Source organism: Microcaecilia unicolor, chromosome 7 (assembly GCF_901765095.1).
Source record: "Microcaecilia unicolor chromosome 7, aMicUni1.1, whole genome shotgun sequence".
Lineage (NCBI taxonomy): Eukaryota > Metazoa > Chordata > Amphibia > Gymnophiona > Siphonopidae > Microcaecilia > Microcaecilia unicolor.
The window spans coordinates 1295442-1319670 of record NC_044037.1 but is presented as its reverse complement, the minus strand read 5'-3'; the positions used below and the strand labels follow the sequence as shown (position 1 = coordinate 1319670).

The 24229-nt window shown below is 50.1% G+C and overlaps 1 protein-coding gene across 1 annotated transcript in view; it reads right to left on the bottom strand.

Annotated features, from left to right (window-relative positions):
- ZMYM3 (zinc finger MYM-type containing 3) overlaps positions 1-23924 on the bottom strand; it is a 271782-nt gene extending 247858 nt beyond the window's left edge. The window contains 1 exon segment of the mRNA XM_030209787.1: positions 23781-23924. Coding sequence (XP_030065647.1) covers positions 23781-23805 — 25 coding nt within the window. The 5' untranslated portion in view covers positions 23806-23924.
- Between the last annotated feature and the right edge of the window lie 305 nt (positions 23925-24229).

Sequence of the window (24229 nt, the reverse complement as noted above, 5' to 3'; positions counted from 1 at the left end):
CCCTTAGAGGAAGGCCGAGGCCTATCTTCGGGCAAGCGCTGTTGTTTAGCCTCACCCAGGCCCTTCACAATTTTCTCCAACTCCTCACCAAACAGGAGAAGGCCTTGAAAGGGAAACTTCACCAACCTTTGCTTAGAGGCCATGTCCGCTGCCCAATGCCGTAGCCAAAGAAGACGGCGAGCCGCCACTGCTACTGCCATGTGTTTAGCTGAAGCTCTGACAAGATCATAAAGACCGTCAGCAAGAAAGGACAAGGCAGACTCCATCCGCGGAGCCACATCTGAAAAGGGCTCCGCTCCATCACCGGGCTGTTCCACTGCCTGTTGCAACCAAGCCAGGCAGGCTCTAGCAGCATAACAACTGCATGCAGACACCCAAATAGTGAGACCTGCAATTTCAAATGACTGTTTAAGTGCTGATTCCAATCTACGGTCTTGAATATCCTTCAGGGCAACACCTCCTTCAACAGGGAGGGTAGTTCTCTTTGTCACAGCTGTGACTAGGGCATCCACTTTAGGCATAGCAAAGCGAGCCATATGCTCCTCACTGAGAGGGTATAATTGCCCCATAGCCCTGGAAACTTTCAACGGTCCCTCGGGGTCAGCCCATTGAGCCGAAATAAGCTCTTGGATGGAGTCATGCAAAGGAAAGGCTCGAGCAGGCTTTTTGGTACTAGCCATCCTAGGATTCACAGAGGAGGCTGTGCCACTGGCAGGGTCCTCAATAGAGAGAGCCTGCCTGGCATCAGAAATAAGCGCTGGCAGCTCATCACGGTGGAAAATCCTCACAGCGGAGGGATCATCCAGATCCTGAGTCACTTCTGCACCAGACTCTGGCTCGTCAGACCATGAAAGCCTGCCAGAGTCCTCCAAATCCTCGCAGCCCGACCATGGTGGGGAAATGGAGGTGCAGCACTCTCTGAAGGGGAAAGAGCCCTTCTGCGCTTCATATTCTGCCAATTATCAGGGAATAACGCCTCAGAGGGCATACCCAGGCTAGAATCCACCGGGGGGGGGGGGGGGGGGGCATTAGAAGAGACCCCTGCAGGGCTTTGTGGGAGAGCTCTTTTAAGCATGTATGCTTTATGCATTAATAAGACAAAATCAGGGGAGAGAAAAACTCACCCTGGGCACCCGGATCTCTGCCGGGGCTAGTAGCTCTCATATCAGCCTCACTCCGAGGCCTCCCCCCAGGCTCAGGACTCTCTGTCTCAGCGGAGGTCGCGCCATGTGGTAAATTCAAAATGCGTCCGCTGCCAGCTCAGAGCGCGAAGAATCGTCACTCGCCATGCTCGGGCCAGCTCTAACGTCTGTACAGCACGATTTACAGAGCCCCGCTGCTGATCTGCGCTTGCCACACTTGGAACAGCGCTTTACTGTCTCCGCAGCCATTCAAAATGGTGGTTTGCGTCAAATCGCCCCGATCGCGGGCTCACCCCGGAGGAGTCAGAAAACACTCTTACCTCACTGGACCAAGTATCACAGCTCCGGTCCCACAGAAAAAGGCAAGGAAAAAACCTCTGTTGATGGGCTTTCTCTGGCCTACTCAGCTTCGATTTGACCATTCTCCTCTATCCCTGTTTCTCCTTTCCTCCAGTGTATACATATTCATGTCAGTAAGTCTCTCCTCGTGCGTCTTGTAACGCAAATCCCATACCATTTTTGTAGTTTTTCTTTGCAACGCTTCAAGTCTTTTTACATCCTTGCTTGCTCAACTTAATTGCATGCATGCACTGCTTTCAGCTTGAATTAACTATTCACTTTGCTTGCTTTGCTCTGCTTACTTCAAATTAGAGAGCTGCACGGCTTCCGTCCCCGCGGGAATCCCGCGGGATTCCCGCAGGGACGGAGGCAGTTCTTGCGGGGTTCCTGCGGGGATGGAAGCCGTTCTGCGGGGTTCCCGTGGGGACGGAGTCAGTTCCTGCGGGGTTCCCGTGGAATTGTAAGCTCCACCTGCACCAGCCTCTCATCTACCGAATACCAATTTCTTTGAGTGCTGTCTCCTCCTCCTCTTCCTCCTTGCTTTAACAGCATAAATGTGGAAAGTCTTCCATTAAGGAGGTGGTAGAGTCACAAATAATGACGGAATTCAAAAAGGCATGGGATGAACACAGAGGATCTCTAATTAGAAAATGGAAGTTATAAAAAACCTAACCTTAAATGGCTGCATGTGTGTGGATGTGTCAAGTGACGCTTAGATGGCGACTCTGGCTGTGATGAACTAGGGCTGATACCTGGCAGACTTGTATGGTCTGTGTCTCATACATGGCAATCTGGTGTAGGATGGGCTGGAAAGGGCTTAGACAGCAACTTCAGTGGCTGGAACATGAGGACAGTGCTGGACAGACTTTTATGGTCTGTGTCCCACAAATGAGAACATGAATAGGCTGGAGTGGGCTTCGATGGCAACTCCAGCAGTTGGAACATAAGGATGGGGCCAGATAGACTTCTGTGGTCTTTGTTCCAGAAACACGAAAGAAAGACCATAATCAAGTATATAATATCACACTCGTTGATTTAATGATGAATTGATCATGAGTGTGACTATTGGCAGAGTGGATGGACCGTTCAGGTCTATTTGCTGTCACTTACTATGTTACTATTAATCCTCTTTGCAACCAGGCTGGTGCACAGACCTCAGCTCTGACACAGGCACGAGAATCAGATGTCACCTGACCTACTGGCGTGTGCATGTGGCGACCTCTCAGCACAGAGTGCAAGTGAATTGGAGACAAGTCTTACATGTGCGCACCAGAGTATTCCAACTTCCGTTCCTTCCTTGCCTACAGTGCTGTGGCTCAAATCCAGAGAGAGACTGAGGGAGCTGACTGGAACTTTCTTTTATGTACTATTAAATTCTTACGGGGATGGGTGGGGATGGGTTAAATTCTTGCGGGGACGGGTGGGGATGGTTTAAATTTTTGCGGGGATGGGTGGGGATGGGTAAGATTCCAGTGGGGATGGGTGGGGATGGGTAAGATTCCAGCGGGGATGGGCGGGGATGGGTAAGATTTCTGTCCCCGTGCAACTCTCTACTTCAAATGTACATGCAAATGTAGGCATGCCCAGCACTGAACTGTTGCCAAGCTTTGACCTTAATTAAATTTAAATCTAAATTTAAATTGTTGCCAAGCTTAAATGTAAATGTGCGCATTAACTCGCTTGCCTAGCATTGAATTGTTGCCAAGCATTAAATGTAAATGTGCGCATTAACTCGCTTGCCTAGCATTGAATTGTTGCCAAGCATTAAATGTAGACTTGCCTAGCACTGAATTGGTGCCGAGCTTTAAAGTAAATTGTTACCAACCTAAAAAGCAAATGTAAGTATTACCTCGCTTGCCTAGCATTGAATTGTTGCCAAGCTTTAAATTACATTGAGGCATATTTTCAAAGCACTTTGGGAGGCTAAGTTCCATAGGTTTCTATGGAACTTTGGGAGGCTAAGTGCTTTGAAAATGAGCCTCAAAGTCGCCTAGCTTAATTGCAAATGTAAGCATTACCTCGCCTGAATTGTACCTAAGTCCAAATGTAAATGTAGACCTTGCCTCGTGCTGAATTGCCAAGCTTATATGCAAATGTAAACTTTAATTCGCTTGAATGCACACCAGCTGAATATCTACCAAAGCGCCTTACACATAGATATGAACACCAGCAAGACACTCCTAATCATCCATTGTCTCACCTTACTCTTACGTGCAAACTTAACCTACAACCTAGACAACAACAACCCATTACCCACAAATCACACAGCACTCACACATAATGCACACCCTAAACAGCATCCACAACAACCCACCCACAATTCACCAACCCTATGCACAACCTTTTAACAATCCACCAACTCAAAGATACAATAACTAACCAAAAGGAATAATCTCCGGATATGAACACCACCGACAAAACGAGGAAAATAACAACAACAACAAACTCCACCACCGAAGAAACAGACAATTAATAAAAAATAAACACATCAAACCATCCCTTGGAACCATATCACTCAATCCAACTAGGATACATCAATGCAAGGTCAGCAGTAAGCAATTCAGTAGACATTCTAGACTGGATCATCGCAGACAAACTAGACCTCCTATTTATCACAGAAACCTGGTTCCATAGTCCCACAGATCCCGCCATCTTAGAAACGTGCCCACCAGATTACAAAATCACCCACTGGACAAGAAATGGAAAAAAAAGAGGCGGCGGAATAGCTATAATTTACAAACCCGAATTCACCATCACAGTCACGGGCGAATCTACCTCCCCACAACTCGAAATTGCATCGACAAGAATTAACCATCCAAACTTAACAGGACACCTTAACACAATCCTATTCTACAGGCCTCCAGGAAAATGGCAAGACTCCCAAACACAACTCATGGATTTCATCTCGAACTCCTGCGTATCTGCCTCAAACATCCTTATACTAGGAAACATCAACCTACACATAGAAGATGACACCTTACCAAACACACGAGAATTCAAAGAATTCCTAAAACTCTGGGAACTGCAAGCACCCAACATGCTACCAACCCACGAAAAAGGACACACACTAGATATCATAACGAACAAATTCGAATCGGACTCAACTATCATACTCACTGACACAAGATGGACACCCACATTATGGTCAGACCACCATAAAGCAAATGTCACTCTTTGCTGGCGAAAAACACATTTAAACACGACCAATAAACATGAGCGAACATACACAACGAGAGGAAAAATAGACCCCACAACATTCTGGCAACAGATCTACCAGAACGAATGGACAACAAACGCTGACACCATCCAATTCCTCCAAGAATGGGACGACCTATGTACAACATTAGACAAAATCGCCCCAATCCAAACCAGAACATCACACAGGAAAAAAGCAAACCCATGGTTCACCGAAGAGCTGAAAAAAACTTAAAACGCAAGTCAGAAAACTAGAACGAGCTTGGAACAAAAAGAAAGACAAACAAACACTAAACGATTGGAAACTACTTCGGAGAAAATACAAATACACCATAAAACAGACAAAAAGACTACATTACAAAACAATAATAGGACCCAACTACAAAGACACACACAAACTCTTTAACCTCGTGAACAAATTGCTAGATACCACACCAGTTACAAACAACAGCAAAGATATGCCAGACGTCGACAACCTTGCGAAGTACTTCAAGGAGAAAATTATACTACTACGACACAAAATACCCGCTAGTCCTATAGAATACGCCACTCTTCTGGACTGTCTAGATCCAGAAGAAGGAACACACCCAGCAGACAGAACCTGGACCGAATTCGAACTACTATCAGAAGACCTCATCTCTAAGACTCTCAAAAGATATGCCAAATCCAATTGCAAACTAGACACATGCCCAAATAGCCTCATGAAATCTTCTCCTCAACAATTCATAATAGACCTAACGAACCATATAAACTACATGCTACAAAACAGACTCTTCCCAAAAGAAAAAGGAAAAATCTTACTCACCCCAATTCCTAAAGGAAAAATCTTACTCACCCCAATTCCTAAAGATACAAAGAAAAACACAAGCGAAATAACCAACTACAGGCCAGTAGCATCCATACCACTAATAACCAAGATAACCGAAGGAATGGTAACCAAACAACTCACAAACTATCTAAACAAACATTCAATACTGCACGATGCCCAATCATGATTCCGATCGAACCATAGCACTGAAACAGTATTAGTCACCCTTATGACTAAATTTAAACAAATAATAGCATCTGGCAACAATATACTCCTCCTACAATTTGACATGTCAAGCGCATTTGACATGGTCGACCACGGAATCCTACTACACATACTGGAATACTTTGGCATTGGAGGAAATGTCCTGAACTGGTTCAAGGGGTTCCTAACCTTGCATTCATATCAAGTCACATCAAATTCAACCACGTCCAAGGCATGGACACGTGAATGTGGAGTTCCACAAGGATCACCTCTCTCATCAACTATCTTCAACCTAATGATGATCCCTCTAGCAAAACTCCTATCAAACCATAACCTTAACCCATATATATACGCCGATGATGTGACGATATACATCCCTTTCAAACAAGACATCAAAGAAATCTGCAACGAAATCAATCAAAGTCTATATATCATGAACACGTGGGCAGATGCATTTCGTCTGAAACTAAATGCAGAAAAAACTAAATGCCTGATACTCACCTCCCAATACAATACAAATGAATTCAACGCGATAAACACACCAAACCTAAACCTTCCAATCTCAGAAACGCTAAAACTTCTTGGAGTCACTATCGACTGCCACCTAACACTCAAAACTCACGCAAATAACACAACTAAGAAGATGTTCCACTGCATGTGGAAATTGAAAAAGGATAAAACCATTCTTCCCAAGATTCGTCTTCCGCAACCTAGTGCAATCCCTCGTCCTAAGCCATCTGGATTACTGTAACTCACTATACACAGGCTGCAAAGAGCAAATACTGAGGAAACTTCAAACAGCCCAGAACACAGCAGCCAGACTCATCTTCGGAAAACCAAAATATGAAAGGGCAACACCACTACTAAAGAAACTACACTGGCTTCCACTTAAGGAACGCGTCACTTTCAAGGTATGCACACTAGTCCACAAGATCATTCATGGTGAAGCCCCTGCCTATATGTCCGAGTTGATAGACCTACCAACCAGAAATGCTAAAAGATAATCCAGAACATACCTCAACCTCCACTTCCCCAATTGCAAGGGCGTGAAATACAAGACGCTACACGCGTCAACCTTTTCTCACACGAGCACGCAGCTTTGGAATACACTGCCGCGCAACTTAAGAACGATTTACAAACAAGCCTCCTTCCGCAAATTACTGAAGACCCATCTGTTTGAAACAATTTATGGCAAGAGCCAAAACACAGAGTCTACACTCACTGATCATCAATGCATCATACATCCACTTCTAACCCTCATCCCCCGTAATTCCACACCACTCATACATTTACTCACAGGAATATGTACACCATATGTCTCTGTGTGTTAATACTGCCCTTTAAGCTTCCCATTGTCTCTTTCCAACGTTTCAATGTTGATGTCCCATTGTTATATTCTTAATGATACTTCGATGGTTTCACATAACTTGTACAATGTAACCCATAACCAAGTTGTAACAAATGTATTTCCATTATTCATATCTTATTGTAAGCCACACTGAGCCCGCAAAGAGGTGGGAAAATGTGGGATACAAATGCAATAAATAAATAAAATAAATAAATCCTTAGCACGATATGGCCTACAAAACCGAACACAATACTTCAGGTGGGGCCTCACCAATGACTTATACAGGGACATCAACACCTCCTTTCTTCTGCTGGTTACACCTCTCTCTAAACAGCCTAGCATCCTTCTGGCTACAGTCACCGCCTTGTCATGCTGTTTTGTCACCTTCAGCTCCTCAGATACCATCACTCAAAGATCCTTTTCCCTGCCTATGTATATCAGATTCTCACCGCCTAACACAAGTCTCTCGTGGATTTCTACTTCCTAAGTGCATCACTTTATGCTGCTTTGCATTGAATTTTAAATTGCCAAATATCAGACCATTCTTCTAGCTTCTGCAGATCCTTTTTCATGTTTTCCACTCCCTCCGGGGTGTCCACTTTGTTACAAATCTTGGTATCATCCACAAAAAGGCAAACTTTACCTTCTAACCCTTTGGCAATGTCACTCACAAATATACTGAACAGAATCAGCCCCAGCACCGATCCCAATTCTGTTAACCACCACCCTCTGGCATCTGGTTGTCAACCAGTTCACCACTTTGGGTCCTATCTTCAGCCTGTCAAGTTTATTCAAGAGCCTTCTATGAGGAACCGTGTCAAAGGCTTTGCTGAAATCTAAGTAGATTACATCTATCGCACGTCCTTGATCCAATTCTCTGGTCACCCAGTCAAAGGATTCAATGAGATTTGTTTGGCACGATTTACCTTTGGTAAAACCATGTTGTCTTGGATCTTGCAACCTATTGGATGCCAGGAAATTCACTCTCTTTTCCCTCAGCATCACTTCCATTACTTGTCCAATAACTGAAGTGAGGCTTACCGCCCTGTAGTTTTCAGCTTCTTCTCTGTCACCACTTTTTTGACGAGAAACCACATCTGCTCTTCTCCAATCCCACGGAACCTCCCCCGTCTCCAAGGATTTATTAAACAAATCTTTAAGAGGAACCGCCAGAACCTCTCCTAGCTCCCTCAATATCCTGGGATGAATCCCATCTAGCCCCATGGCTGTGTCCACCTTTAAATTTTCAAGTTGCTTATAAACAAACACTCTCTTCCGTGAATGGTGCTATATCCTCTCCATTCTCATATGTACTTTTGCAAGTCAATCGTGGTCCTTTCTTCTTGACCCTTCTCTCTCCTCCCCCCCAGCTACTCTATGACCCTTCCCTCCCCTCGGTCCTTGTCTCAACCATTGAAAAAAATACTCTCCTTCTCCATCTTTTAGCTTCCCATCAGACTGGCATTCACCCCACCTCTTTCCCTTACATGCTAATTTGCTTTCCTTTAGTCTCACCAGACCAGATCCAGAACCCGTGTCACATGCTGGAGACAGAGAAAACAAACAAAAAAGTAGTCCTGGGTGCTTTGTCCAATAAGGGCAGCATGCAGGCTTAGATGTTCAGTATTTTGAACAAGAAAGCAATGGACCATATGTTTTGCATTCTGCTGTAATGATAAAAGCGAATGCTACATACCTGTAGAAGGTATTCTCCGAGGACAGCAGGCTGATTGTTCTCACTGATGGGTGACGTCCACGGCAGCCCCTCCAATCGGAAACTTCACTAGCAAAGGCCTTTGCTAGTCCTTGCGCGCCGTTGCGCATGCGCAGCCGTCTTCCCGCACGAACCGGCTCGTGTTCGTCAGTCTCATATGTAGCAAGACAAAGACAAGGGAAGACACAACTCCAAAGGGGAGGCGGGCGGGTTTGTGAAAACAATCAGCCTGCTGTCCTCAGAGAATACCTTCTACAGGTACGTAGCATTCACTTTCTCCGAGGACAAGCAGGCTGCTTGTTCTCACTGATGGGGTATCCCTAGCCCCCAGGCTCACTCAAAACAACAAATATGGTCAATTGGGCCTCGCAACGGCGAGGACATAACTGAGATTGACCTAACAATTTATCCAACTAACAGAGTGTAGCCTGGAACAGAATAAACATGGGCCTAGGGGGGTGGAGTTGGATTCTAAACCCCGAACAGATTCTGAAGCACTGACTGCCCGAACCGACTGTCGCGTCGGGTATCCTGCTGCAGGCAGTAATGGGATGTGAATGTGTGGACAGATGACCACGTCGCAGCTTTGCAGATCTCTTCAACAGTGGCTGACTTCAAGTGGGCCACCGACGCTGCCATGGCTCTAACATTATGAGCCGTGACATGACCCTCAAGAGCCAGCCCAGCCTGGGCGTAAGTGAAGAAAATGCAATCTGCTAGCCAATTGGATATGGTGCATTTCCCCACAGCCACTCCCCTCCTGTTGGGATCAAAAGAAACAAACAATTGGGCGGACTGTCTGTTGGGCTGTGTCCGCTCCAGATAGAAGGCCAATGTTCTCTTGCAGTCCAATGTGTGCAGCTGACGTTCAGCAGGGCAGGAATGAGGACGGGGAAAGAATGTTGGCAAGACAATTGACTGGTTCAGATGGAACTCCGACACAACCTTTGGCAAGAACTTAGGGTGAGTGCGGAGGACTACTCTGTTATGATGAAATTTGGTGTAAGGGGCCTGGGCTACCAGGGCCTGAAGCTCACTGACTCTACGAGCTGAAGTAACTGCCACCAAGAAAATGACCTTCCAAGTCAAGTACTTCAGATGGCAGGAGTTCAGTGGCTCAAAAGGAGGTTTCATCAGCTGGGTGAGAACGACATTGAGATCCCATGACACTGTAGGAGGTTTGACAGGGGGCTTTGACAAAAGCAAACCTCTCATGAAGCGAACAGCTAAAGGCTGTCCTGAGATCGGCTTACCTTCCACACGGTAATGGTATGCACTGATTGCACTAAGATGAACCCTTACAGAGTTGGTCTTGAGACCAGACTCAGACAAGTGCAGAAGGTATTCAAGCAGGGTCTGTGTAGGACAAGAGCGAGGATCTAGGGCCTTGCTGTCACACCAGACGGCAAACCTCCTCCATAGAAAGAAGTAACTCCTCTTAGTGGAATCTTTCCTGGAAGCAAGCAAGATGCAGGAGACACCCTCTGACAGACCCAAAGAGGCGAAGTCTACGCTCTCAACATCCAGGCCGTGAGAGCCAGAGACTGGAGGTTGGGATGCAGAAGCGCCCCTTCGTCCTGTGTGATGAGGGTCGGAAAACACTCCAATCTCCACGGTTCTTCGGAGGACAACTCCAGAAGAAGAGGGAACCAGATCTGACGCGGCCAAAAAGAAGCAATCAGAATCATGGTGCCTCGGTCTTGCTTGAGTTTCAACAAAGTCTTCCCCACCAGAGATATGGGAGGATAAGCATACAGCAGACCCTCCCCCCAGTGCAGGAGGAAGGCATCCGATGCCAGTCTGCAGTGGGCCTGTAGCCTGGAACAGAACTGAAGGACTCTGGCCCGAGATGCAAAGAGATCTACCAAGGGGGTGCCCCACACCTGGAAGATCTGGCGCACTACTCGGGAATTGAGCGACCACTCGTGAGGTTGCATAATCCTGCTCAGTCTGTCGGCCAGACTGTTGTTTACGCCTGCCAGATATGTGGCTTGGAGCACCATGCCGTGACGGCGAGCCCAGAGCCACATGCTGACGGCTTCCTGACACAGGGGGCGAGATCCGGTGCCCCCCTGCTTGTTGATGTAATACATGGCAACCTGGTTGTCTGTCTGAATTTGGATAATTTGATGGGACAGCCGATCTCTGAAAGCCTTCAGAGCGTTCCAGACCGTTCGCTCCAGAAGATTGATCTGCAGATCGCGTTCCTGGAGGGACCAGCTTCCCTGGGTGTGAAGCCCATCGACATGAGCTCCCCACCCCAGGAGAGACGCATCCGTAGTCAGCACTTTTTGTGGCTGAGGAATTTGGAAAGGACGTCCCAGAGTCAAATTGGACCAAATCGTCCACCAATACAGGGATTTGAGAAAACTCATGGACAGGTGGATCACGTCTTCTAGATCCCCAGCAGCCTGAAACCACTGGGAAGCTAGGGTCCACTGAGCAGATCTCATGTGAAGGCGGGCCATGGGAGTCACATGAACTGTGGAGGCCATGTGGCCCAGCAATCTCAACAACTGCCGAGCTGTGATCTGCTGGGACGCTCGCACCCGCGAGACAAGGGACAACAAGTTGTTGGCTCTCATCTCTGGGAAATAGGCACGAGCCATCCGCGAATCCAGCAGAGCTCCTATGAATTCTAGTCTCTGCACTGGGAGAAGGTGGGACTTTGGATAATTTATCACAAACCCCAGTAGGTCCAGGAGGCGAATAGTCATCTGCATGGACTGTAGAGCTGCTGCCTCGGATGTGTTCTTCACCAGCCAATCGTCGAGATATGGGAACACGTGTACCCCCAGCCTGCGAAGTGCCGCTGCTACTACAGCCAAGCACTTCGTGAACACTCTGGGCGCAGAGGCGAGCCCAAAGGGTAGCACACAGTACTGGAAGTGACGTGTGCCCAGCTGAAATCGCAGATACTGTCTGTGAGCTGGCAGTATCGGGATGTGCGTGTAGGTGTCCTTCAAGTCCAGAGAGCATAGCCAGTCGTTTTCCTGAATCATGGGGAGAAGGGTGCCCAGGGAAAGCATCCTGAACTTTTCCTTGACCAGATATTTGTTCAGGGCCCTTAGGTCTAGGATGGGACGCATCCCCCCTGTTTTCTTTTCCACAAGGAAGTACCTGGAATAGAATCCCAGCCCTTCTTGCCCGGATGGCACAGGCTCGACCGCATTGGCGCTGAGAAGGGCGGAGAGCTCCTCTGCAAGTACCTGCTTGTGCTGGAAGCTGTAAGACTGAGCTTCCGGTGGACAATTTGGAGGTTTGGAGGCCAAATTGAGGGTGTATCCTTGCCGGACTATTTGAAGAACCCACTGATCGGAGGTTATGAGAGGCCACCTTTGGTGAAAAACTTTCAATCTCCCTCCGACCGGCAAATCGCTTGGCACTGACACTTGGATGTCGGCTATGCTCTGCTGGAGCCAGTCAAAAGCTCGTCCCTTGCTTTTGCTGGGGAGCAGAGGGGCCTTGCTGAGGCGCACGCTGCTGACGAGAGCGAGCGCGCTGGGGCTTAGCCTGGGCCGCAGGCTGTCGAGGAGGAGGATTGTACCTACGCTTACCAGAAGAGTAGGGAACAGTCTTCCTTCCCCCATAAAAACGTCTACCTGTAGAGGTAGAAGCTGAAGGCTGCCGGCGGGAGAACTTGTCGAAAGCGGTATCCCGCTGGTGGAGCTGCTATACCACCTCTTCGACCGTCTCTCCAAAAATATTGTCCGCACGGCAAAGCGAGTCCGCAATCCGCTGCTGGATCCTATTCTCCAGGTCGGAGGCACGCAGCCATGAGTGTCTGCGCATCACCACACCTTGAGCAGCGGCCCTGGACGCAACATCAAAGGTGTCATACACCCCTCTGGCCAGGAATTTTCTGCACGCCTTCAGCTGCCTGACCACCTCCTGAAATGGCTTGGCTTGCTCAGAGGGGAGCTTGTCCACCAAGCCCGCCAACTGCCGCACATTATTCCGCATGTGTATGCTCGTGTAGAGCTGGTAAGACTGAATTTTGGCCACGAGCATAGAAGAATGGTAGGCCTTCCTCCCAAAGGAGTCTAAGGTTCTAGAGTCCTTGCCCGGGGGCGCCAAAGCATGCTCCCTAGAACTCTTAGCCTTCTTTAGGGCCAAATCCACAACTCCAGAGTCGTGAGGCAACTGAGTGCGCATCAGCTCTGGGTCCCCATGGATCCGGTACTGGGACTCGATCTTCTTGGGAATATGGGGATTACTTAAAGGCTTGGTCCAGTTCGCCAGCAATGTCTTTTTTAGGGCATGATGCATGGGTACCGTGGACGCTTCCTTGGGTGGAGAAGGATAGTCCAGGAGCTCAAACATTTCAGCCCTGGGCTCGTCCTCCACAACCACCGGGAAGGGGATGGCCGTAGACATCTCCCGGACAAAGGCCGCAAAAGACAGACTCTCGGGAGGAGAAAGCTGCCTTTCAGGGGACGGAGTGGGATCAGAAGGAAGGCCATCAGACTCCTCGTCAGAGAAATATCTGATGTCCTCCTCCTCCTCCCACGAGGCCTCACCATCGGTATCAGACAAGTTCACGAACCTGTGTCTGAAGCCGTGCCCGGCTCGACTCCGTGGAACCACGGCCACGGTGGGAGCGTCGAGAGGTAGACTCCCTCGCCCGCACCGGCGAAGCTCCCTCCGCCGACGTCGTCAAGGAGCCTTCCTGGGAGGCGACAGCAGTCGGTACCGCAAGCGGCACCGATGTCGGAGACCTCACCCCGGGCAAGGGGCCAGCCGGCGCCTCACTCGACGGTACCGGTGGCGCAAGCACCCCCGGTACCGGAGGGGAAGGGCACAACAGCTCTCCCAGGATCTCTGGGAGAACGGCCCGGAGACTTTCGTGCAGGGCGGCTGTGGAGAAAGACATGGAAGCCAATGCAGGAGTCGAAGTCAGAGTCTGTTCCGGGCGTGGAGGCTGTTCCGGGCTGTCCAAGGTGGAGCGCATCGACACCTCCTGAACAGAGGGTGAGCAGTCCTCCCGGTGCCGATGCCTGCTGGGTGCCGACTCCCTCGGCGACCCAGAGCTCTCGGTACCGATGCGGGAAGGAGACCGGTGTCGATGCTTCTTTGACTTTTTCAAACGAAGCATGTCACCGGAGCTTCCCGGTACCGACGAGGACGTAGAATCCAGCCTTCGCTTCCTCGGGGCCGAGGCCGAAGAAGGTCGGACTCGGGGGGGGGGGGCTGTACCGCAGGAGCCCTCAGGGTAGGGGGAGACCCAACCGAAGGCTCACCGCCACCAGCAGGGGAATGGACAGCCCTCACCTGCACTCCAGACGAAGCACCACATTCCGATGACATCAGCACTAGTGGAGGTCCCGGTACCACCGACGCCGACGCAGCCTTCCGATGTCTCGGCCCCGACGATGCAGAAGGTCGATGCCTCGATGCAATGGATACAGTCGCGGCCGAGGGCGGAGGTCTTGACGCTGTCAACGCACTCGATACTCCCGGTGCCGACGAAGAGCCAGAGAACAAAACGTTCCACTCGGCCAATCTCGCTACCTGAGTCCTTTTCTGTAAAAGGGCGCAAAGACTACAGGCCTGCGGGCGGTGCCCAGCCCCCAGACACTGAAGACACGACGCGTGCCTATCAGTGAGCGAGATTACCCAGGCGCACTGGGTGCACTTCTTGAAGCCGCTGGGAGACTTCGATGACATGGGCGGAAAAATCACGCCGCCGAAATCAAAACTCGTAATTGCGGTAAGGCACCAAAAAGAGGGGGAGAAAAAACTCGACCCGAGGCCTCAAAGGGGCCTACCCCGAAAACGAAAGAAAACTTATTGGGGCCAAAAACTAGAAATACGGGGAAGGGAAAAAGACCGAAAGGCCCTTCTCCGAAATCCCTTTTTTTCTTTTTTTTTTTTTTTTTTTAGAGCAAAAAAGTCAAAAGACGCGCGAGGGTCAACTTAAGGGGCGCGAACGGCGCAAACACGACCGTACCGAGCGCAGACAAAAGAAGACTGACGAACAAGAGCCGGTTCGGGCAGGAAGACGGCCGCGCATGCGCGCTGCGCATGGGCGCGTGGACTAGCAAAGGCCTTTGCTAGTAAAGTGTTCCGATTGGAGGGGCTGCCGTGGACGTCACCCATCAGTGAGAACAAGCAGCCTGCTTGTCCTCGGAGAATAGTCATTATCATAATACTCATTTTATGTATGGTTTATTGTAACTCACCTAGAACAGTGGGTTGGTTAGGAAATAAATAGTTCAAATAAATATACATATCGCCCGTAAAAATAAAAAATAAAAAAAAAAACTTTGAAAAGTTAAACTGAACTTTGAACCTGCGGAAAGCTCCAGAGAGTTGAAAGATATGGACTAAGACCAAGTTCTTTGGGCCACCTGACGCTGATATACTGCATCCCAGTCAACAGGCTGGTATCTGACATTATTATTCAAATGGAAGTTTCAAGGCTGACATCTCATCATGCTGAACCAAAGCCACCACTTTATACTGCACCACACTAAGAACTCCAAGAGCAGACTACACTCATAGCTCTAGCAGAGCAGTGACCAGCAGAGAACTTTGTAAGGACATCATGTGAGCCATGAGACTAAATTTATGGATGCTGCCAGTGCTTCAGCCTAGCACTCTGGAAGAAACACTGTCCTCAGCCTGAAGACTCAGCCTCTAACTGAAGCTCCCTCGGGACTAGCTGAAGAAAGCAAATCATCCCTCCTCACAGTAAGGGTGCATACTTTGACCTGTTTCTGCTAAATGCTAGTGAAAACCTGGAACAAACACTGCAGAGCTCTTCTGATGTCTTGAGGCAAGGAAGAAACTTTCCATCCAATTTAATTCCCTTTGGGAAGGTACAAAACAACAGTGAATTGGGGGGGGGGGGGGGGGGGGAATAGATAAACTCTAGCTCCTAATAGTATCATCCTTGCTCCATACCAAATTGAATTTGCTCTAAGTAAGGTACCCCTCTGCTCAACTAATGCCCAGTTCTCCAACTGGGTCAGGTGCTGGTTCAGTATCCAGTGCAAGAGCTGCACAGCCCACCTATCACCACCCACAGGTTCTGGACTAGTCTGGTAAGGAAGCTAAGGAAATTCTGATCCTCATGTTACCTGAGCGATAACAACAAAAATCTCTCCACTACCAGGCACAGATCACACAAAATGCAACACAAAGTACAGGGTGACTTACAGTGGTGGAAATAAGTATTTGATCCCTTGCTGATTTTGTAAGTTTGCCCACTGACAAAGACATGAGCAGCCCATAATTGAAGGGTAGGTTATTGGTAACAGTGAGAGATAGCACATCACAAATTAAATCCGGAAAATCACATTGTGGAACGTATATGAATTTATTTGCATTCTGCAGAGGGAAATAAGTATTTGATCCCCCACCAACCAGTAAGAGATCTGGCCCCTACAGACCAGGTAGATGCTCCAAATCAACTCGTTACCTGCATGACAGACAGCTGTCGGCAATGGTCACCTGTATGAAAGACACCTGTCTACAGACTCAGTGAATCAGTCAGACTCTAACCTCTACAAAATGGCCAAGAGCAAGGAGCTGTCTAAGGATGTCAGGGACAAGATCATACACCTGCACAAGGCTGGAATGGGCTACAAAACCATCAGTAAGACGCTGGGCGAGAAGGAGACAACTGTTGGTGCCATAGTAAGAAAATGGAAGAAGTACAAAATGACTGTCAATCGACAAAGATCTGGGGCTCCACGCAAAATCTCACCTCGTGGGGTATCCTTGATCATGAGGAAGGTTAGAAATCAGCCTACAACTACAAGGGGGGAACTTGTCAATGATCTCAAGGCAGCTGGGACCACTGTCACCACGAAAACCATTGGTAACACATTACGACATAACGGATTGCAATCCTGCAGTGCCCGCAAGGTCCCCCTGCTCCGGAAGGCACATGTGACGGCCCGTCTGAAGTTTGCCAGTGAACACCTGGATGATGCCGAGAGTGATTGGGAGAAGGTGCTGTGGTCAGATGAGACAAAAATTGAGCTCTTTGGCATGAACTCAACTCGCCGTGTTTGGAGGAAGAGAAATGCTGCCTATGACCCAAAGAACACCGTCCCCACTGTCAAGCATGGAGGTGGAAATGTTATGTTTTGGGGGTGTTTCTCTGCTAAGGGCACAGGACTACTTCACCGCATCAATGGGAGAATGGATGGGGCCATGTACCGTACAATTCTGAGTGACAACCTCCTTCCCTCCGCCAGGGCCTTAAAAATGGGTCGTGGCTGGGTCTTCCAGCACGACAATGACCCAAAACATACAGCCAAGGCAACAAAGGAGTGGCTCAGGAAGAAGCACATTAGGGTCATGGAGTGGCCTAGCCAGTCACCAGACCTTAATCCCATTGAAAACTTATGGAGGGAGCTGAAGCTGCGAGTTGCCAAGCGACAGCCCAGAACTCTTAATGATTTAGAGATGATCTGCAAAGAGGAGTGGACCAAAATTCCTCCTGACATGTGTGCAAACCTCATCATCAACTACAGAAGACGTCTGACCGCTGTGCTTGCCAACAAGGGTTTTGCCACCAAGTATTAGGTCTTGTTTGCCAGAGGGATTAAATACTTATTTCCCTCTGCAGAATGCAAATAAATTCATATACTTTCCACAATGTGATTTTCCGGATTTAATTTGTGATGTGCTATCTCTCACTGTTACCAATAACCTACCCTTCAATTATGGGCTGCTCATGTCTTTGTCAGTGGGCAAACTTACAAAATCAGCAAGGGATCAAATACTTATTTCCACCACTGTATGACTCTCAAGACGGGAGTATCAGATAAAGAGTCTTTATTAAGCCACCAAAGTAAGACCCGACACAGGTCAGTGTAGGTCAGTGTTTCAGCAGACTTGCCACCTGCTTAGGGGTCACAAGACTTGGTTAAGCCACTGTTCTCTGTATGGTACCTTATGTATTGTGTGTATATATCTACTATAATAAAAAGCACCTCCAACGTTCTGAAGCTGACTCCGTGGCTTCAATGATGAAGGTGTCGTAAGGTTCGTCTGATTCGTGAATCTGTAACCATCTCTCTCGGCCCCACCCTCGCGCCTCTGATAGGTCCGCTGCCCTCAACGTCATCACGTTTTGACGTCAAGGGCGGCGGACCTATCAGAGGCACGAGGGCAGGGCCGACAGACATGGTAACAGACTGACGAATCCAACGAACCTTACCAACCCTTAACTTCAATGAAGCCACGGAGTCAGCTTCACAACATAGCAGGTGCGTTTGGTTAAAATACACAGCTCCATTATTTTTCAACTAAACATCACAGGGTGGCTGGAGGGGGGGTGGGAAAGAGGGGGGGCAACTACCCTGGAACTGGGAGGGAGGGAGAGAGGGGGGCAATGACCATGGAACTAGAAAGGGGGCCAGGCGGACCCTGAAACTTGAGGGGGGGTGACCCAGAAACTGGGAGGGAGGGGGAGAGGGGGGGCAACGAACCTGGAACTGGGTGGGTGGGAGGGCGGACCCTGGAACTTGGAGGGAGGGAGGGAGGGAGGAAGGGGGCCCCTGGCAAACACTCTCACTCTCATTCTCACACACACACACACTCACAGCTCCCTAATTTTTCATTTAAACATTGCGGGGTGGCTGGGGGGGGGGGGAGGAGAAGAGGGGGGCAACTACCCTGGAACTGAGAGGGAGAGAGGGGGGCAACAACTCTGGAACTGGGTGGGTAGGAGGGTGGACCCAGGAACTTGGGGGGGGGCAGGCGGACCCAGAAACTGGGAGGGAGGGGGGGCAACAACCCTGGAACTTGGAGGGGGGGTGGGTGGACCCTGAAGCTGGGAGGGAGGGCCCCTGGCACACACTCTCATTCTCACACACAAACACACTCTCGCACACAGTCTCACTCTCTCTGTCACACACACTCTGTAAAACACACACGCTCCGAGGAAAACCTTGCTAGCGCCCGTTTCATTTGAGTCCGAAACGGGCCTTTTTTCCTAGTGTGTGCATGTATGTATATATATATATATATATATATATATATATATATATATATATATATATACACACACACACACACACAAAGCAAAAGGATCTGCCAGGTAGCTGTGACCCCTGAGGCAGGCAGCAAGTCCACTGAAACACAGATCCATATCAGGTCTTACTTTGGTGCCTTAATAAAGGCTGTTAATGTACTACTCCTGTCTTGAGAGTCATGAGTCACCTTCTACTTTCTGTTGTTGCATCGTGTGTTCTTCGGAAAGGTTTTCTCCTGTTTTCCTTGTAGACAAATCAAACAAACCCTGAAAAAAATCCTGACAGCATACATGTAGTAAACCTGCCATACAAGAATAATATAGCACTAATTCCTGTGATTCACACGGCAAGACCCTCTACCTGTAAATAGGCAGCACTTCAAACATTACATTAAACCTTAGAAGACCAATACATCCTACTTCTGATAAAATAACGGACTGCTACAGCTCTCTACACAAAAACTACAGGCAAGCAGAATGATTGAACCTTGGTCACATGCAAAGTATAGACAGACTCTCACCAAATACAGAACAAGGGATCACAAATTAGAAACAGAAACACAAAGAAAAACTTGAACTAGGAACCCCCAAAAATCAAAGTCATCATGTTCCTCAACGGTGGCAAAACAAACAGAAATGCATTTCCTATTGCACTGAACACAGTACAAGCACATCTGCAATGTACATTCCCCAGAACTTATGTATTCCAGTTAATAAATTCAAAATAAAACACTTTTTTTCTACCTTTGCTGTCTGGACATTTTATTTTTCAATAATGTCGGCTCCAGTTTCTTTTCTGCCTGTCTTTTGCTAACTCTTTCCAGTGACTGTTGTCCATTTGTCATTTCTCCTCTCCTCCTGTCTTGTTCCATTCCCTCACTACATCTCTCTCTGAAATACTAGTCTTATTCCCTTTTAGTTCTTTCCTCCCTTTCTTTTTCTGTCTCTCTGGCCACTCAAAATTTCACTCTCTTTCTAACCCTGAACCCTCCATCTCATTCATATAACTTTTCACCTACATTCTTACCCCTTAGGTCTCCCATATCCCTTCTCTTGCTCCTTTCCCAGCCTCCTATTCCTTTCTCTCTTTCATATATTCCTCATTAACACATTTCTACCCTTCTTACTCACCATCCTCCTTCTCACTTATCTCCTTGATAAGACCTCATGACCTCTCTCACATGATCCCACCATTCACAGCATCTCCCCCTCCCCTTGTAGCCAGCATCTCCTCCTTCTCCTCCTCCCATGTTCCAGCATCTTTCCCTCTCTTTCCTGCTGTTCTCCCCCTCCTCCCCACTGTTCAGCATCTTTCTCCCTCCTCTCAACCCCCAGGTCAAGAAACTCTCCCTAAATTCCCCTCCCACCACCTGCAATCCAGCTTCTTTCCTTCCTTCCTTCCTTTCTCCCTGCCTGTAATTCAGCCTCTCCTCCTCTCTCTCAACCCCTCCAGTCTCTCTTAAAACTTGCCTTTACTTCTAGAAGTTGCCAGCAGCAGTAGCAATTCACACATGGTACCGGAAGCTAACCCCAGAGCCTTCCATCTGCTGTGTCCCGCCCAAACAGAAACAGGAAGTTGCTTTAGAGGGAAGGCTCTGAAGTTGGTCATGGACAGCTTGTGTAAATTGCTGCCACTGCTGGCAAATTCTGGAAGACAAGTTTTAAAGTAGACCAGAGAGAGGCCATATCATAGACAAGGGGAAGAAGAAGAGAGGGACAGAGGGAGGGGGCCAAGCTCTTAAATACATATGTCACTTGGGTAATGCATGTGATTTAAAACTATGTCAGCTCATCAGAATACGTTAGCTGGGCAGTCAGTGGCCCTGAGAACACTTCCTTTATCTCTTTCCAAAACCCTTGCATTGCTCTCACAAATACATTTCCCTGGCCTGGACCCTCTCTCCACAACTCTCAGCTCTTCTTTGACCCTTGTCTTATTCCCCTTCCCCAAATCTCACACAACCCTTGCTCCTCCCCTTCTCCCAGCTGTTCTCCTGCCCCTGTCCATCTTTCCCTCCCCAGCTCTAATTTTATTCTCTCCCCATCCCCCAGTTTTTCCAAACCCTTATCCCATTTCTCTACCCATCCTTCCATGATTGCTATCCTTCTCTCACTCCCCGAGATCTTCCTCACCCATTCTCTCAATCAACCTTTCTCCCCTATTCCAGCTCTTACCCCAATCTTTAACTCTTACCCCCGAGCTTTGTATCTCTCTTCACCCCTACTCTCCCTCATTCACCTCCTTCTTCCTTAAATGTCCCCTAACCCTCGTCTTTCACCCTCCTCAGCTCTTCTCCCTTTGCCTCTGCCCCTTTTCCTTCCCACTTCCCGACTTGTCTTCCGTCCTCTAGCTCTCCCATAACCCTCGTTCCATTCCTCTCCCCCAGCTCTTCACTCACCTTTGTTACTCAGCCTCCCCCAGCTTGATCCATGATCCTTATCCCTCTCCCTTCTCTGATCATTATTCCCTCCCTCCCTCTTCCTGACTCTTATCACCCCCCCTGCTCATCCCATGCCCTACCCATCTGCATCTCTGTCTCCCCACTCCAACTCTTCCCACCTACTCTTATCCCTCCCCATCTCTCCCCACCCTTTGTCCCTCTCCCTTTCTATCTGTCCTTGACCTCAGACTCTGCCCTCTCCCCCAACTCGTTCCCCTCTCATCCTTTTTTTCCCTCACTCAACCTGACTCTTCCCCTCCTCTTCTCACCTTCTCCCTCCCCTACCCACCTCTCATCCTGATCTCAGACTCTTCCCCTTCCCCCACCCCCTTCCTTGTTCTCCCAAGACCCTCCCCTCTTCTGCCCTCCCACCCCCTCCTTCTCTCTCTTCCACTCCTCACCCCCCCCCCGAGTCCCCTCCATCCCACACTGTCCATCTCTACTGCATCTCCTCTCCAGCTGTGTCCACCGTTATCCCCTCCCCGTGACCCTTCCCCCTCCCTTATGCCCCTCCCCCAACTCGTCCCCCTCTCCTCTTATCCTTTTTTTCCCTCACAGCCTGACTCTTCCCCTCTTCCCTTCCTCTTCTCACCTTCTCCCTCCCCTTCCCACCTCTCATCCTGATCTCAGACTCTTCCCCCACCCCCTTCCTTGCTCTCCCAAGACCCTCCCCTCCCACCCCCTCCATCTCTCTCTCTTCCACTCCTCACCCCCCCCCCCCCCGAGTCCCCTCCATCCCACACTGTCCATCTCTACTGCATCTCCTCTCCAGCTGTGTCCACCGTTATCCCCCTCCCCATGACCCTTCCCCCTCCCTTATGCCCCTCCCCCAACTCTTCCACCTCTCCTCTTATCCTTTTTTCCCTCACAACCTGACTCTTCCCCTCTTCCCTTCCTCTTCTCACCTTCTCCCTCCCCTTCCCACCTCTCATCCTGATCTCAGACTCTTCCCCTTCCCCCACCCCCTTCCTTGCTCTCCCAAGACCCTCCCCTCTCCCCTCCCACCCCCTCCTTCTCTCTCTCTTCCACTCCTCACCCCACCCCTCTTCCTCCCACCCTCCTGTCCCCTCCATCCCATACTGTCCATCTCTACTGCATCTCCTCTCCAGCTGTGTCCACCGTTATCCCCCTCCCCGTGACCCTTCCCCCTCCCTTATGCCCCTCCCCCAACCCACCTCTCCTCTTATCCTTTTTTCCCTCACAACCTGACTCTTCCCCTCTTCCCTTCCTCTTCTCACCTTCTCCCTCCCCTTCCCACCTCTCATCCTGATCTCAGACTCTTCCCCCACCCCCTTCCTTGCTCTCCCAAGACCCTCCCCTCCCACCCCCTCCTTCTCTCTCTCTTCCACTCCTCACCCCCCCCCCGAGTCCCCTCCATCCCACACTGTCCATCTCTACTGCATCTCCTCTCCAGCTGTGTCCACCGTTATCCCCCTCCCCATGACCCTTCCCCCTCCCTTATGCCCCTCCCCCATGCCCCTCCCACAACTCGTCCCCCTCTCCTCTTATCCTTTTTTCCCTCACAACCTGACTCTTCCCCTCTTCCCTTCCTCTTCTCACCTTCTCCCTCCCCTTCCCACCTCTCATCCTGATCTCAGACTCTTCCCCTTCCCCCACCCCCTTCCTTGTTCTCCCAAGACCCTCCCCTCTTCTGCCCTCCCACCCCCTCCTTCTCTCTCTTCCACTCCTCACCCCCCCCGAGTCCCCTCCATCCCACACTGTCCATCTCTACTGCATCTCCTCTCCAGCTGTGTCCACCGTTATCCCCCTCCCCGTGACCCTTCCCCCTCCCTTATGCCCCTCCCCCAACTCTTCCACCTCTCCTCTTATCCTTTTTTCCCTCACAACCTGACTCTTCCCCTCTTCCCTTCCTCTTCCTTGCTCTCCCAAGACCCTCCCCTCTCCCCTCCCACCCCCTCCTTCTCTCTCTCTTCCACTCCTCACCCCACCCCTCTTCCTCCCACCCTCCTGAGTCCCCTCCATCCCATACTGTCCATCTCTACTGCATCTCCTCTCCAGCTGTGTCCACAGTTATCCCCCTCCCCGTGACCCTTCCCCCTCCCTTATGCCCCTCCCCCAACTCTTCCACCTCTCCTCTTATCCTTTTTTCCCTCACAACCTGACTCTTCCCCTCTTCCCTTCCTCTTCTCACCTTCTCCCTCCCCTTCCCACCTCTCATCCTGATCTCAGACTCTTCCCCCACCCCCTTCCTTGCTCTCCCAAGACCCTCCCCTCTCACCCCCTCCTTCTCTCTCTCTTCCACTCCTCACCCCACCCCTCTTCCTCCCACCCTCCTGAGTCCCCTCCATCCCATACTGTCCATCTCTACTGCATCTCCTCTCCAGCTGTGTCCACCGTTATCCCCCTCCCCATGACCCTTCCCCCTCCCTTATGCCCCTCCCCCAACTCTTCCACCTTCCTTTTCCTTCCCTAAGGCTTTGGCCCCCACATCTTGTCCCTCTCCCCTCCCCAAATCGGTCCTTCCACTCCTGCCTTCGCCCCCTCCCCCATCTCCCTCTCTCCTACCCCTGTAACCCCCACCCCTCCCCCACTCCCGCTCATCCTCCCCGGCCCTTTCCTCACACGCAGCCTCCATACCCTCAGGCGGCTGCTCGGCAGACATCTTGCGGGCAGGCTCCCCGCCCCGAAGAGCAGCAGCAGCAGCAGCCGGGCTGCGGCCGATACCTGCGCGGGCTGTGGCGACGACGGTGACCCGGACTCGCTCCGACCCTCCCTCGCTGGTAGTAGCAGCGTGCGCGGCCCCTTTAAATCGCCGCAGCTCGCCCTTCGCTCGGCCTGCCAGTGGGCGGAGTCGCGCCTCCAGCGCCTCCGCTGATTGGTCGCTCGAGCGCCGGCTGCGGGCGCGGGCTCGCGAGACGTTCTGTCCCCCTGCGCGAGGCTTGGAGCCGGCGGTGGCGGGCTGCAAAAGCTGGCGCGGGGCGACGCACGCGGGATCCGGAAAAGGGGAGTGCGCCGGAGCCGCCCGCAGCGCTGTGTGTGTGCACGAGACCACCCGGCTCCCCGCGCCACCCCTCCCCCAGCCCCAG